This window comes from Manacus candei, unplaced genomic scaffold (assembly GCF_025592945.1).
Source record: "Manacus candei isolate 608988 ecotype Guabito, Panama unplaced genomic scaffold, ASM2559294v1 h1tg000017l, whole genome shotgun sequence".
NCBI classification, from domain to species: domain Eukaryota; kingdom Metazoa; phylum Chordata; class Aves; order Passeriformes; family Pipridae; genus Manacus; species Manacus candei.
This window is the reverse complement of record NW_026138065.1, coordinates 5,755,705-5,771,271: the sequence shown is the minus strand read 5'-3', so window position 1 is coordinate 5,771,271 and position 15,567 is coordinate 5,755,705. Positions and strand designations below refer to the sequence as shown.

Here is a 15,567-nt window from a genome sequence, read left to right as displayed (position 1 = left end):
ACAGATCTGTCAGCCAAAATATCACTAACTATATAACTTTTAATTTCACAGATGAAGGAACTTGGCGTCATTGTATACAACTGCAGCTGCCTGGTCCTGGATTTGCAGAGGATATTTGCCTTGTATAGCTCATTAAGATACAAGAATAAAATACCTCCGAATTGGTCTAAGAGACTATATGGAGTGTACGATACTCAAAATAAACTGACACTGCAGCTGAACGAGACAAAATCAGAAGCTTTTGTGTCGGTAAGTTCTGAAATGAGTTGCAGAGATGGAGGGAAGAGAAGAAACTTATTTAACCCATCAGATTTTTGGAAGACCTGGAAATTTGACAAATCAGAGTTTTGTTTTTTTATTCTGATTTCTGTGACATTTTTCATACATGCCGTTTGCCAGGACTGAAGATGCTGCAGGGTTTCATTTGAGTGTTATTCTTTTTCCCTTTCTCTGTAATGTTCACCACTTTTCCGCTTGTGTTGAAAAATGATAGGGAAACCCTTCAAATTAGATTCTTTTATTTACACTAGTAGATAGAACATGAATTACTTAGAAGTAAATGAACTGTTAATCAGACATAGACAATAATACAGGGTAAGCTTGATATCAGAGCTTGCATTTTTATCTATGTAATTTACAAGGATTCACCCTGTTCCATTGAAAGCATTTGTACTTCTGTACAACATCATCTACTTCAGCTTTATTTTTAAATGACATTTTAAAACTTCAAGCAGTGATCCTCATGGAAGCACTGTCTGTGCATGTACTTTTAATGGAAAGAAATGGAGCAGTCCTCCACCTCAGCAGCCATGCAGCAAAACTGGAAAAAAGTACACACTGAGATAGAGATGATGAAAGATGTGGAGTGTCTCTCATTTTGGAGGTAATTACATGAGTATAAACAACCTCTTCAAAATCAGGAATTTAATGCAGTTGCTAAGAGTTACTTTCCATTCTTTACCAAACAATGCGCAAAACCCTCATTGCTTTATAACCAGTTATGTCTAAAAGAACACAAGACATGTAGCACACTGTTAAGTTATACAGCCACTAGCACAGGACATTGGTGCAGATGAGTGGTTAATACAGGGCAGGGTTTACCTTCACCTGCTGGGAGCCAGGCAATTTTCCACTGTCCAGGATTTTTCATACTCCTACAATCACTGGAGAGACAGAGAACTATTTTGGAGTGAAAACCTGGAAGTGCCTAAGACAACCAGAATTAATAGCTGTTTGAAAATATGGACACTTCCATCGATCTGGAGAACCTTAAGGACTAGCTTAAATGAGAGACTGGCTGTTGGACAGTTAGCAAATGCGCTGTTGAATTAAATCCTACTCCTTTCTAAGCAATCTGTAAGAAGTGGAGAAATACTGCTGAAAGTCAGTCCTGAAGCGGCATACAGAATGGAAAGCTGGTTAAGGCCAAGTTTAAGGAATCCAGGATCCTAGACAAAGACAGCTGGAGAAAGACTCTACAAAACCTGGTTTTTTGCAGTTTTCAGTGTTCACTTCCTCCCTGTGATTTATATTTTCTTTTCCTTTCCCTTCCATTCCTGAGGGTAATAGAAACCTCTTCTCTTGAAATTTCACTTCACAAAACAAAAGGAAGGACTCGCTGGTACTCAGAAGCTCAGATCATTGAAGTCCAACTCCAAGAGCTACCTGAATTTGTAACCACAGCCCACTTGGGCTGGTTCTTCCTTCCTGGAAAAAAGGCTATATTTATACATTTAACTATATTTAAATCACTTAACACTTTTTTTCTTGACTAAAAATTCATTCTTTGAAAATATATTTCACTTTCAATGTTTGTGCTGTATAAAACAACCATGACACACAGTCATTGAATTTTTTTGTTTTACTTGGGAATCATTGCTTAGCGTTACTTAGCAACAAAATCATCTTCCAAACTGGCTGATAAAGTGTAAGAGGTTTTGGTTGTTTCTTTTAGTGTTCAGGAATGGATCTGGAATATTGGTCTTGAAATCTTGGTTCAGTTAATTTTCTAGTATTTTCTCTACTTAGTTGTTGTAAATCCTTAAGAACACCAGTCAGTTATTAAGAAACCACTGTGACAGGCAGTGTATTGAAATAAAGACTAATAAAAATCCCTGGATCTGTCCCTAAAGGAAACATACCAGTCTGGGTGTCATCTGCGACCCAAGCAAGTAACAAAGGTGAGAAGGTGATACAGCAGTAGGAAGGCAGCAATCTGGTAGGGCCAGCTGTTAAGAAGAAGACAAGTGGCACCTGCTCCAGCTGGATAAAGTGCCTTCAACAACCTCTCTCCCAGGAACGGTGTTGCCTGCGAACAACTTGACAGGTGGCTGCACTTTCCTCTTCCTGCTTGTGCAGAAGAGTAGAAAGTCCTGGGCCTGTCTGCCACAGATGGGCAATTTCTGCTGGCTTCACCTTGCTGCCTGACACCTTTGACAACCCTTGATACAAGGCAGAAAAGCTGAAATATGGGCTTACCACTTACTGGTTCAGTGCTGGGTAATTTATACCTGAAGCTAGGTTTTAAAGGTAAGTTTCTTGCAAAAGTGCAGCATCTCCCTGCAACAGTGCCTGAGTAAGCAGTGAGGAACTTTAAATAGAACTAACATAATAGACCTAATTTTTGAAGTTGTGTCTTCTGCATTTTACCCACAGTTACATCTAATTGGTGAGGCTTTTGAGGAGCAAGTAAGCAAATACCTCTCCTTTGTAGCTTTGAGTATTCTAGCAGGACAGTTGAAGTTCTCCCTTAATAATAACTTTTCCTTTCACAGAATTCACCTAAACTCTTCTGCCCAAAGGACAGAGTCCTGGATATTGAAGCTATATACAGTGTTATCGATGATGCCAAGCAGTTTGTATACATAGCTGTCATGGACTACTTGCCAATCGTCATTGACACCAATGCTAAACGGTGAGTGTCCATGTCCAGAACTAGCTGGTTATCATAATGCCAATAAGGTCTGCTGGAGAAAATGAACCCACAGGAGATTAGTTACTACTGTGGAACAATTTCTTGGGGCCCAATTCTGCTCTTATTGAAATCAGTGAGAGTTCCGCCATTGACTTAAATGGGAGCAGAATTGGGACCTAAGAAGACAATTCCAGTTCTGGGTCCTGAGCTTTGGATCTGCCTGTTGAAGGAGATCAGAAATTGTCTAGTCTGACCATCTGGACTGGGACCCAGGAATACAACAGTCTGCTTATACATGAATCCTATTTCTTACACTACTATATTCCCTATCTTGAGACCACAGCTACTGGCATTTTATGAGTATCATAGATATTCAACATGAGAGAGAAAGAAAGAGAGAAATAATATATTGTGAGTTCTTGTATACAGTGTGGGAGATGTCATTATTTTATTGATATACACATATAAGCAAAAATTCCAAATTCAGCACAGATTACATTTGAATTATATCACTTTTTGGTTAACTGAGAGTTGCTAAAACAAAAAAAAACCACCATGTAATTTTTAAACAGCCTGTTTGTACAGACCATTAAAAAGCACTCATTGCCTAAAACTGGAGCCACAGTGCAACAAAACCATCCAACTCAGAAGGAAAGTATCCCCTGGTCCCTCCAGCTCCTGAAAACACTCACAATGAATTGAGAATCTAGCAAAGCTTGCCATTTCTTCTATGCTCTTTATTTAAACACAGTTGAGACAAACTAAGCATGTGGTTAAGTGGGTTTTTTTCCAGTTTTGCATATTTAGAGATGTTTTGTTCAAATTTCTCAAAAAATAACAATCATTTGACTGATATCAAGCATAAGCTGTTTCAAGTGTATGGAAGAGTGTTTCCAATAAACTATGTACAGTCTCCATCACAGTGAAAGAATCATGGGCAGTGCTGTAGGAACCTCAGTTCCTACTGATAAACGGGTATTCCTCCCGCTTCTCCTTTATGTTAGAAAGGATCTTAATATGTAGAACCATTACAGTGTTGCAGTTGATGTTATCTCCTGTACTCCTCCTTACTTTATTCTCATGCTGGAAGAATTCAGATCTACTGGATTAGGGAGATCCAGGGAAGCCACCTGTGTGAATTCTTCAGTGTTTCTTCTTCCTACAGCATGGCTTTGTGTTCAAGGCACTGCCACAGCTTCTACTTTGTCAGCTCCTTGTCAGTTCTCACTTAGAAGTTATTTTCTGGCATTGTAGAGCTCAGATTCATTAGCCCCCATGACTTGATGCTGCTGGAATGACGATAACATACATTTTCTTTGTCTAATTCTCCCTTTCCTGACCTGCTCCCACCAAAGGTCAGGAACACAAAGCTAACAATTGTGAGAATAGCATCATGGAAGCCAGCGTCCCATTCATGGCAGAATTTCTGCAATCCTGATCAGGAAAAAAAAGTAGCATCTTCATGAAGCGCCCATCTCATCTGCTCCTGAAGGACACGGGCACCCTGCATAGCAGCTCTCAGTTTTCCAAGGAAGAAATTACAGAAGGCATTCCAGTCCCCAGCCTGTACGGTACCAGTTCATAGGGGGGAAAAAGGACAGCACTCAGGAAGAGATCCGGTGATCCAGTTCCCTTGCGCAACCCTCAGAAAAGCCTTCTGTCCCTGTGTCTGGGCTGGTCAGCAGCGCCCTCTAGTTGTGGCTCCTTGTGCTGCTGCTCCGGCCGCGCAGGGAAGGACACGGGAGCAACTCTCCCAACCAGCGGTGGACAAAGCACCTGTGTTTTGTGAAAGTGTCTTGGCACATACACAGGTGGAAGATGTACTCACTCACCCACAGTCTCACTTTCTCTACTGTGACAGTGACAGTTTTGGTACAGAGCTGAATGACAGAAAAAGGGATGCTGGCAGATCTGTTTAGTGAGAATCCCTTTAAATAAGAACAGCATTCCTTCAGTGGATAGAAAATGAAATTCACGTGTGGATTTGTTTTCTCTATAATGTCTAGGCTTAGATGCATAAAAATCCGATTTTTTTTTTTTTAAATTTCTCTGAATATATTGTATTCTTTCTCCACAGGTACTGGCCATATTTAGATGGGAAGATAAGAGAAGCGTTAGTATTACGAAGTATTAAAGTACGACTTCTCATAAGTTTCTCAAGAGACACAGACCCCCTTACTTTTAACTTTGTTTCATCTCTGAAAGCTATTTGCACTGAAGTTCCAAGCTGTAGTTTGAAAGTTGTAAGTATAATCCATATTGCTTTGAAAGATATTCCCCCCCCCCAAAAAAAGAATGAAGAAAACAATTGAGAAGCATTTTCTGTTAGTATTAAAGTCTTTGAGTTTAATTAAATAGCATAGGAAATATAATATAATAAATTCAATTTACTCCTAGTAGTAACAGAAATAGAAATTAAGACAGAGAAATAGATTGATGTCAAAAGGTAGTCTGTGTGTTGGACAGCCCGTTTAAAACACTACATCTGGTCTTTCAAAGCAAAACTAACAGAGTGAGCCATAGTCATAGGTCATGTTTATACTGTCTGATAAGAGTAAATCAGACAGTACAAAAATAAGTTTTAGTTTGGATCCATGTAACCTTACTGTTCAGCTGTGTAAGCATCTACTTTTCCTTCAGTCAAGTGCAAAGTATGGGAAAAAATAATGAAGATTTTACATTAAATTCAGACTATAAATTCAGACTTGTGAAGACTAGAACAACCATTATGTGGCCACATTAAACATGCAGTACAGGAAGGTGAGAAATACCATATATATTACATTTGTATTAGAGAACAGAGAATATGGTAAGTACTACTTTCAGTTTACTACAGTTCATTTTTATGAAATAGAGAAATCAGCTATCTTGGATCAATTTCTTTTTCGTTTTTTTGATGTGTGGTTTTTTTTGGTTTTGGTGGTTTTTTTCAGGTAACTCTCTCAAATAATCTGAATTATTTGGATTTCTTAAACTGATAATCCACTTAATCATTCTGGCTTTTTGAAATTGACAACTCTAAAGAACAAGTACTATATTTTATACACACTAAGTGGTATTTATGCATATCTAGAATTTTTCTTATAACATATGTTGTTATTACAAGTTTCCTAAGTCAAAAAGCAGCATAAAGTGTGATTTTAAGTCAAAAACCCCCATACATGGCTGACACTGCTTAAGCTGCTTCAGTTTTGAATAACTTCTAGCTTGTTTCATATTTATCACCAAAATTCTACTTATGGATTCAAAATTATTTTTTATTTAAGTGGCACCTAATGCTCAATAGTCTTATATCCATTTCCATCTATTTTCAGCAGGTAAAATCCTTTGTACAGAATTTATCTTCTCAAAAACTACATGCTAAAAGTTAAAAAAAATTACTTCTAGACATGTATTCTGGGTAGATAGACTAGCTAGAGTATCTGCAGTTAGAAAATACAAATACAAGTTCCAGTAAAAAAAATAAGACCACCCCAGGTATAGATAGTTTGTAAAGGTACAACAGACCTCAATTACCTCTGCTGTGCATCACATGTTCCCCACTCTAGGTAAGTCACTGCCTTAAATAAACCTTGGTATGAGTAATAGGCCAAGGCTCAGAGTTTGCTGGTATCTATTTGATTTTGGCTGAAAACTGTACCATAGGCTCCATCTCAATATTCTTTTAATTCAAAAAACATATCAGATGAGCAACGGTTTTTTTAAAGCTGTGTTTCTTTCATATTCATCTGTTATAGCCAGGATCAAAGGGAAACAAAACTATGTGCGTGTATGGAGAAGGAATAAGTTAACAACGTAAAACTAAACTTAAATCTCTTGAATTACTGGAAAGTTCTGCTTTTCCCTTTTGGTTCTGCTTTGGCTATGAGAAAACATAAAGTCAAACTAAACTCTGTACTGTCATGCAGACATGCAATGTATGTGTTTATATACAAGATCACTGAAATTTTAAGATAAACTTGTTACAAATTCTGATTGAAATTATAATTAAAATTGCTAAGCTGTCCCAATACCTCTATATTGTTCTACCAAAATGTCACACACATACACACCACATGACCTCCTATCCCCCTGTTGTACTGTGCTTTTGGGAATAATATATCCAAGTGCTACAAAGCATACTCAGTAACTTTTTCATTTAGCTTCTGATCCCTGCAATATGCCTTGTTGTGACTGTTTTCCTTTTTTTTTTTTTTTTAATCTCTATGGAAAGACCAGTTCAGTTTTAAAGTTTCCGGTGAGTGCTAATGGCTGTCTGCAGCTACAGGGTACACTGGTTTGCCAACGGCAGCAGCCTGAGGTACACGGTCATCTTAGAGAAGGCAATGCAGACGTAAATTCAGTTAGATGGGAATCACTTCCTAATTTCACGTGGTCTCTGACCAGGCCAATAGAAGTTTTGGTATGGCCTAACTGCAAGCACATAGTTAGAAACAGGGCACTGCAACCCTATTTCACTTAGCAGCGTCCTGATCAAAGCCAGCCACTGTGTATGAATTTTCCAGTCTGCTGTGGAGGTCAGGGATGACAGGGACTGCAAGGCATGGTTTCCTAGTTGTGAACACTGAGTTGTAACAATGTGCTCTATCTAGAAGCAGGGATTTTTTTCTTTTCCTTTTGCCACAAAACTTTGATAATACTGGACAAAAATGTCAATGCAGTTAGAAAACGCTAAAGTCTCTCATGCATTTCTCAGCATCTGAGAGTGCAATTCACATAAGCATTAATTATTACTGGAGTCAACTGAAACTGTTTCAAGAGTGCAAATTCAATAGAAGTACTCTGAAGAAAATGATCACTGGGAAGAACTTGCATGGAGAAAGCTATTTTTGAGAACTAAATAAATGCTATAAGCACACGGCCAAATGACAAGGAATAAACTGCACACCGAACTGCTGCTCAGTCAGGGAGCTCTGTGCTATGCACTGAACCACATGCGGTGATGAAATTAAAGCTTGAATGATAAAGGGTAAGTTCAAGGTGAAGAGCTCACCACTGTACTTCTTGGGACCTTAATTTCTGTACTCCTTAAGTTTTGTGCACTTGACCCATAAATGCATCTTCTGTGCACAAATGCCTAGTCTAACTCTCAAGCAGTAGAAAGGGGCCGGCTCTGTTGGATGCAATGCTGAACAGAGTGTATTTTTGAAGGGCCCACAGAAAGTAGGACCTAGAACAAAAATGTCTTTAGACAACTGGAAGCCACAATGGAGTGGCATGGAACAGATGTGTATCTACAGCACAAGTTATTCTTGAGCCTCCACATGAATCTATTTTTGAGTTGTGCAGGTGTATTCCCACTCAGGTAAGAGGAAGGTAAGACTGAACCTTTCACTAATTCTCAGAAAGACAGAAATGCTCTATGAGTAAACGGAGTGTTATGAATTAACTATGAAACCTTTGCTCCTAAGCACTAATTTAATTTTAAAGCTCAGAACTCCTAAAATAAGAATGGAAAAGATTAATGAAATGTTAGCAGTAGGTAGTGTATTATTAACACAGTACTTTTGCTGAAGGCATGTCGGAGAATGTTACACCGTGCTGCTTAATGCCAGTGCTGGTTCACTTGCTCATCTAAGTGACATTTGTGTGTTCTGTTTGTGAGGGCAGATGAGTTTTCCTAACAGTGTCCATATTCCCAAGGAGTTAATGCTTTCTCTGCTATTGCTGGAGAACACATTACTTTTCCAAGGCTTCTGTCCTTTCCTGCCTGAAATTTTCTCTCTTACAAAGTTATTATACAAACAACACAGTAATGTGTGATATCTCAATTCAGCATATCTGCTCAATCTATCTCAATTTGACACCTCTAAGCTTATGTTATTATTGTGCTTGACTATTTTTACATCAAGGTATGTAACTTTTTGCTAAGTCTCATAATACTGGCAAGAAGACAGCTTGTTATGTTTTGTTTCCTAGCATTGAATACTTTGCCCATTTGCCTGTTTTAGACTATTCCCTGCAATGTTAGTATTAGTCACACCGTATCATCTGCATCCCTGTGAAGAGGTGCTGCAAGTACCCCTGATGGATACCCTATGGCTGCTGGCTGTTTCCATTCCAGTTTTGTTGTGCTGGAAAAAACATGCCCATTTTCTTCTGGCTTTATCCAAAAATTTAAGACCCTTTCAGAAAGATTTAGACCCATTTCTGGCTTGCCAAGTACATACTTTCAGTGTGGGTGCATGTTTGTAGAGCAGTTCCTTAGGCACACAGTTGCAGTCTGGATGTTGTCAAAGGACATAATATCTAGCAAACTTTCCTTTATGGCTGCTAAGGTGGTTTGTTCTAATCTTTTAAGTGTGATGCTGTAATTATTATTGATTATAAAAATCTGTAATTAAAGGTGTGATTTCTCCATGCAGCTGAGTTAGCTGTGAATATACAATATAAATCTAATTTAAAAAAAAGATAATAGACTTTTAGATAGAATAATTTTTTTTAATGCCTGTTATAAAGTAATCACTCAAACAGTTTGCATTGCTGTGCTTAGTTTTTAAATTCAAAACACTATCTTTGGAATTTTGCTGGTATTTGAACTCATTACAAAAATTAAGTGTGGAACATAACAATGCCACGTACAGGTAAGTAAGCATGGAGTGGCATACAAAATTCAGAAACTTTAAGGTAACAACTCTGTGATAGCTGTCAGTCACAAAACTGCATCCCACTGCTATCCAGTATTTCTGCTCTGAAAAAATACTGAATTTATTTCTCATGCACTAAAAACATGCTTCAGTGCTGTTAAACAAATTTCTTTGCCCTAGGTTTACCTCAGTAAAGTCTCACACAACATCTGATTCCAGGAAAAAATAATTTAATAATTGAGTGGTACAGCAATAGGAACACCTCAAGCCGTGTGCCTCCAGAGAGGGACCCAAAACAAGGGAATCCCTGGGCTTTGATACCCTTACAGACTATGCACCCGTTCACCTGCCTGGCACACACCTCTTGGTCCAATGGTGATTTTTGGTCTGGGGTCTTCTAATGCCTTATTGGATTCTTTCTCTGTGCCCAAGCAAGCAGGCTGTTAACTCTTCTTATCTTGTGGAACTGCAGCCTCCTTACCTTCTAGTTCATACTTCTTGTGCACTAGCTTAGTTGGCAGAGCACAGGAAACTGAAAAGTCCTCGATTTAGAGTAGGCTCTGCTTAGCAATAACTAAGACATCAGTGTTATCAGCATTATTCTCCTGCTAAATTCAAAACACAGCACTGTACCAGCTACTAGGAAAATTACTAAGAAAATTATTCCAGCCAAAAGCATGTATTTAGGTGAAAGTTCACAGTTTGCGACCCAAGGCTTCAGCAGATCTTAGCTAAGCTACTCATGCTAAACAAGTAAAGCTAAGCAAACAGCATACTAAATCACACAGTATTATAACTCTGACTTAGTTAAAACTTACTTATTAAACAAAACAACTAATATTTCTCAACAAGCCCTAATAAACTTCCATCATGGCAGATGGGGGGATGTGTGTCAGTCCAAGCACAGAGACTCTCCGTAGCGCTGAAATCAGCAGGAGCCTGGATTGGTCTTGGTATTTTAGACAGAGTCCTTCTAAGCAGTTTTGGTACAACTTCTGACAATATAAAATTTACCCCAGTATATTTTCCAATGGGAAGAGAGAGATTCTGATGGAGTCTACAGCACAGTGTTAGATAAACAGCAGCCTCTGGGCTACTCTACCTTTTGCCTGCAACTAAATCATTTTAATTAGCTTTGGTAGTACTAATTGCAGATAAATCTGGTCAGAACTTAAAACAGAGTTCTCCAAGGAAAACCAAACTGTAATGATCTTGACTCATGATTAAGAAGACTTTCTGAATTAGTATTTATATGCAGTTCTGAAGCAACCAGTGGTATAAAACGTAAACCTGGTGTTGCTGTTAATTGGTAACAGCACATTTTGCAATAGTCAAGCAGTTTACTGCAAACAAGCTTGAAACCCACCTACATTATCAGCTGGGTAAAGAATGCTTTGTAAAACTGAGGACCCGTGTGCAGTGTGTACACCCACATTTGGGTTAACTGAACTGATGATGTCGTGTACTGCAGAGACCACTACATTGCAATAATGAGTTTGGTGTTGGACAGCTGAGTTTTCCAAATTAGTAAGATTATTCTGAAAGACATCTCCGTAACTTAAAAGGATTTGTTCAAGGTTTATATCAAACCCAGCACTGGTTTAAGAGATGAATTGTGAAAAACAGACCCCTAAGAATGACTAAGGAGTTTTGGGATGGATTCTTTTCTACCCCAAAGTGTGTGCACTGTATAGTCAGTTACTTTCACCAGTAATCTATTGTGAATTAGGTTTGTTCTGAGGATCTCACCGTCAGTTCAATCAAAGTTTTCCAGTCAGGCAGTAAATATTTACCTTCACCTTCATCATGTTATTCTCTCAGGTTTTGGAATCTAGGTTTAGCTATTAGTTTTCTTGCTGAAATAAACAATACTTATATATTGTTACCAATCAGAAAAGGAATGCATATAGCTCCAAAGTGAAAAATAAATAAATAAATAAATAAATAAACAAATAAATTTTGCTCAGACTTCACCCTCCAGGGGTAAAATGGATGTATTTTCCTCTTGTTGCCTGGTAAATTTGATCTCTTCATATCAAATTTAATCCTGAGAAGCTTCTAAGTTTCTGAAATGGGCAAATTTCCTGTTGGAAACTATGCAATGTGTGATGTAGAGGTATTAACTCAGCTATTCCTGTGCCTGCCAATCTGGATCCTGAACTAGACTTCAAATCCCAATGTCCTTTGACAAATGAGGAAGCGAGCTAAAGAAAAGCTCCTGGCTCCATGCAGAACACAAAGATGGGGGTTCTTTGTTCATTTCACTGCCTTTACTACCTGGTACTGTATTTCTTTTGGCATGCAGTAGCCATATACTTTGTATAGTTTAGAATGCCAAGGCAAGAGTATCATAACCTGTGAGAATTTCCTAGGAAATACAGTGTGCAGTGTTTTATAAAATTAACATTTGGCTATAAAAACTCAAGCTGTTCTGTAGCACTAACTCATTTTCAATAAAAATTAGAGAACAAGCCATACTTTTTCTGTCTCTTATAGAGCAATGCTCATTAACCTGTACTCCATTCTATTTTATGGCAGAAATTCTTTGACCTTGAGGAAGAGAGTGCATGCTTTCTTAAAGAACAGAAGAACACTTCCCTTCCCAAATTAAATCGTAACAAATATATGGTGACCGATGGAGCTGCATATATCGGTACGTAACCACATCTCAAGAAATTCTAGTTAGTATCCAAAAGCCTGAAATAACACCCCTTTGTAGATGAGCAATCCACAGCTGATATATTTGTTAACAGTTCATTCCTTTGGGAACCTGGATGAAGACAGCTTTGGGCCTCTTCCCATTTAAAAACTTTTCTTCCCCTATGAATCAGTTTCTCAAAACCCACATTCTGCTTTCAGTATTTTAAAACAGACCGAAAACACCAATATAACACCATTTATGAAGCAGGAACAACTTGGATTATTAGCATATTCTCTTGTTTCTGCAATCCAGTGAAGATGGACTGTTCTCCATTTCCCATGTTATTACTGTGGTCAATCCTGGTAAATACTGTACAGATGCCTTTCATCCTCATCTTCTGAAGTCTTATTGCATTTCCTATAATGGCATTTCAGACACCCTCCTAACATTAGGTACATGTGTAACTGGTATTTTGGGCTAAAGGTGTATTTAAGTAAAGTTGCTGTATGGCACCTAGTAAAAGTTTGTTACCAGTCAAATGCTCACTGAATGCAGGCTGAAAACTACCTTTTAAAAAATCTGAGTTGTACATAAGTTCACAGGATGAGAAAACCATTATTGAATTACAAAGCAACTCATAAAATTTTAAAAAGCCAGGAGAGAAAACATGCATTGTGATATGCTGCAGCTTGATGCTTTAGGGATCTTATTTACTGACTCACTGCAAAGCTCTCATAGCCCATGATGGCAGAGGCAGTGGGGAAGGGCAGAGGCTGCAACCCAGAAGCACGGCCCATGCACACACCAGCAAGTTGTATAGAGATACAACTAAAATCTACTCTGGAAAGCCCACCTTGATGGGCTTTAAACACATACACCTATTTTAACCTATCCAAATCTTAATTTTGACTCCAAATACTGTAGCTCATTCCTCTCTCATCTCCCAAAGGTTTTATGAGCCCCCCCAACCATTATTTTTCCACTCCATTTTAAATCCCTTCACACAGACAGATCAAATCTCTGTACCTTGGAACTCATCTACACAGCATGAATTCTTAGCCAAATTGGGGTTTTTCTTTCCTGTTGTCCTTGCATTCTTAGCTGCAGATAAATAAAAAAAAGGAATTATCAAAGCTTTGTGAAAATAGTACAAATGCATGCTAAGAACCTGATATATCTTTTACTTGAAATCACAGAAAAAAAATCTCTTATAATGAGGCTTCAGTTTACCATCCTTGACAACTTTAGAATTCTTAGCATTTTCTGCTGAAGTAGCTGAAATAATGCTGAAAAAAGGGTATAAATGTCTCAGATACCTTCATGTTTTATGTATGCTCAGGCACTATTTTAAAATATGATCTCTAGTTAACAGCATTGTTTCTCCAAAATACTGCATGTGTTTTACATATATAATTTAAAATACTTACAGTTCTAGTGAAATAAAAAGAAGTAACTGCAACAGTTAGTTTTCCATTAGTCCAATTATCCTCTTTGCCTTGCTATCACCAGGATTTGAAGTGCTCATTTGTTACCTTAGATTTCAACACAGGTGGTAATAACTGACATAAAAATGTAACTCCTATTTTTCTTTCCTGAAATAGTATCTATCAGTGGGTAACCTGTAAAAGATCTATTGGTTTGGAACTTTAAATTGTTTATACAGAAAAAAAAAAAATTCGTTCTTGGCACTGAAAAGGCTGGTGAGGAAAGTAAATGGAGTAATAACACAATATATGCAAAAAGAAGAACAAATTAGTTTTGAATAAATAGAAGAACCTGTTTTCTCTTATGAAGGCTTAGAGCTGTTAAACTTCCAGAAACAACCTTCACTATGCAAGGTATTGTAATGGAGTTTTTTCTTTCCTGTTAGTGTAAAAAGCTCATTTCTGTCTCTGCCCTTGGGAACTGATTGTGTTTCATGCTGGATTGCCTTTAGGGAGATGGGGTTTTTTTTGTTTGGTTCTTTGTTTTTAATGTTAGAAACTCATTGTATATTCCTGCCTTTACTTGTAGGTAATTTTGATTGGGTAGGAAATGCTTTCACGCAGAATGCTGGAGCTGGCCTTGTTATCAACCAAGCAGACGCGGGGAACAGCACAAGCATCATTAAGCAACTCAAGGCTGTTTTTGAAAGGGACTGGTATTCACATTATGCCAAAAGTTTACAACCAACAAAAATCCCAAACTGCTTTAATCACAAACTTAATAAAGGAACTTCAAATAAGACTGCCATGAGCAATGTGAATTAGAAAGACTATTTTACTGTTTAGTATGGCAATGAAGAATTAAGTTGGGGTGTAGCCTTCTTTCATATTTACAGACAAAAGACTTAAAAAGCAAAAAAAAACGTTTGGTCAGGGGGGTGTTTTTAGGAAAAAGCACACTTATATTAAAACTGTCTAAACTATATTCTCTATATTGAATTATTTAAGACGTTCAAATTTGTTACTTCTGACACTGAATGTCATTTCCGCTTCCATGTTAATTTTAATGTTCTGCATTTGAACTTAACAGCATGTATCAATGTTTCTGTTTTAGGACTTTCCCTAATTGCCAACCTGGCTAGAACAAACCTTGAGGCAAAATGAAGATTCAAGCTATGAAATGGCATTCTAAGATCAGTTATTATTGACATACAAATAGATGGTAGGTTTACTGTATTAGAAAATATAAAGGAATAAGCAAATTTTCACCCATTTAAATCATTCCTTTTAAATAACTACCTAGTCATGCAAATACTTCCTAGTCTCAAGCATTTAGTTTGAGTATCACTATTCCATGTCTTCTAACTAGCCTTAAAATACATTAGAGTTAGGACTGGTAATTCATTCATCTCCTAACAGAATGAGGAGGTTTTGAGGGATTGGGGTTGGCCTGATCAAATTTGTTACATTCCCTAAAGCCTCTCAGATAAATGGATTTTGTATCAAAATAATGTGGATTCCTTTCAGCATAATAGTTATTTCCAATTACATGCATTTCATCTAAAAATTAAAATCTCTGGATTAATAGCAAAGACCTAGGACTGTTTTTTTTATTTTTTTGTAATCTCAAGAAAATTTCTTCCCTAAATTAAAATGTGAGTCAGCAGTTGTGTGATGACTTATTATCAAACCAATGCACATCTAAAGATCAAATACTGCGTTTTTTAGAAAGGTCAAGGTTTATGCAAAATCACGCAATAATTGTTGTTAAATGATCATATAGAAATTTTGTTTGATTTTTACACCTGGAAGTGTCTTCTAACTTTTAGTTAAAAAAAATAAAATTTGTGAAGTGGCTTTTTTTGTTAAAATAACATCCATGTAGATAAATACATCTGCATGGACAGAAAAGTGATGCCTTCATTTAGGCCACAGTTTCAGTTGATGTCAATAGTGTGCCTCTACAATCACAGCTCACTTGCACCAAAAAGCAACTGAGAA

At 37.5% G+C, this 15,567-nt stretch overlaps 1 protein-coding gene across 3 annotated transcripts in view; it reads left to right on the top strand.

Annotated features, from left to right (window-relative positions):
- Positions 1-14,476, top strand: part of PLD5 (phospholipase D family member 5) — a 171,665-nt gene extending 157,189 nt beyond the window's left edge. For all 3 annotated transcript variants that reach the window (XM_051783815.1, XM_051783816.1, XM_051783817.1), the window contains 5 exons: positions 52-249; positions 2,775-2,914; positions 4,992-5,157; positions 12,040-12,154; positions 14,156-14,476. In XM_051783815.1, coding sequence (XP_051639775.1) covers positions 52-249; positions 2,775-2,914; positions 4,992-5,157; positions 12,040-12,154; positions 14,156-14,391 — 855 coding nt within the window. In that variant the 3' untranslated portion in view covers positions 14,392-14,476. The remainder of the gene's footprint in view (positions 1-51; positions 250-2,774; positions 2,915-4,991; positions 5,158-12,039; positions 12,155-14,155) is intronic.
- Positions 14,477-15,567: the final 1,091 nt, after the last annotated feature.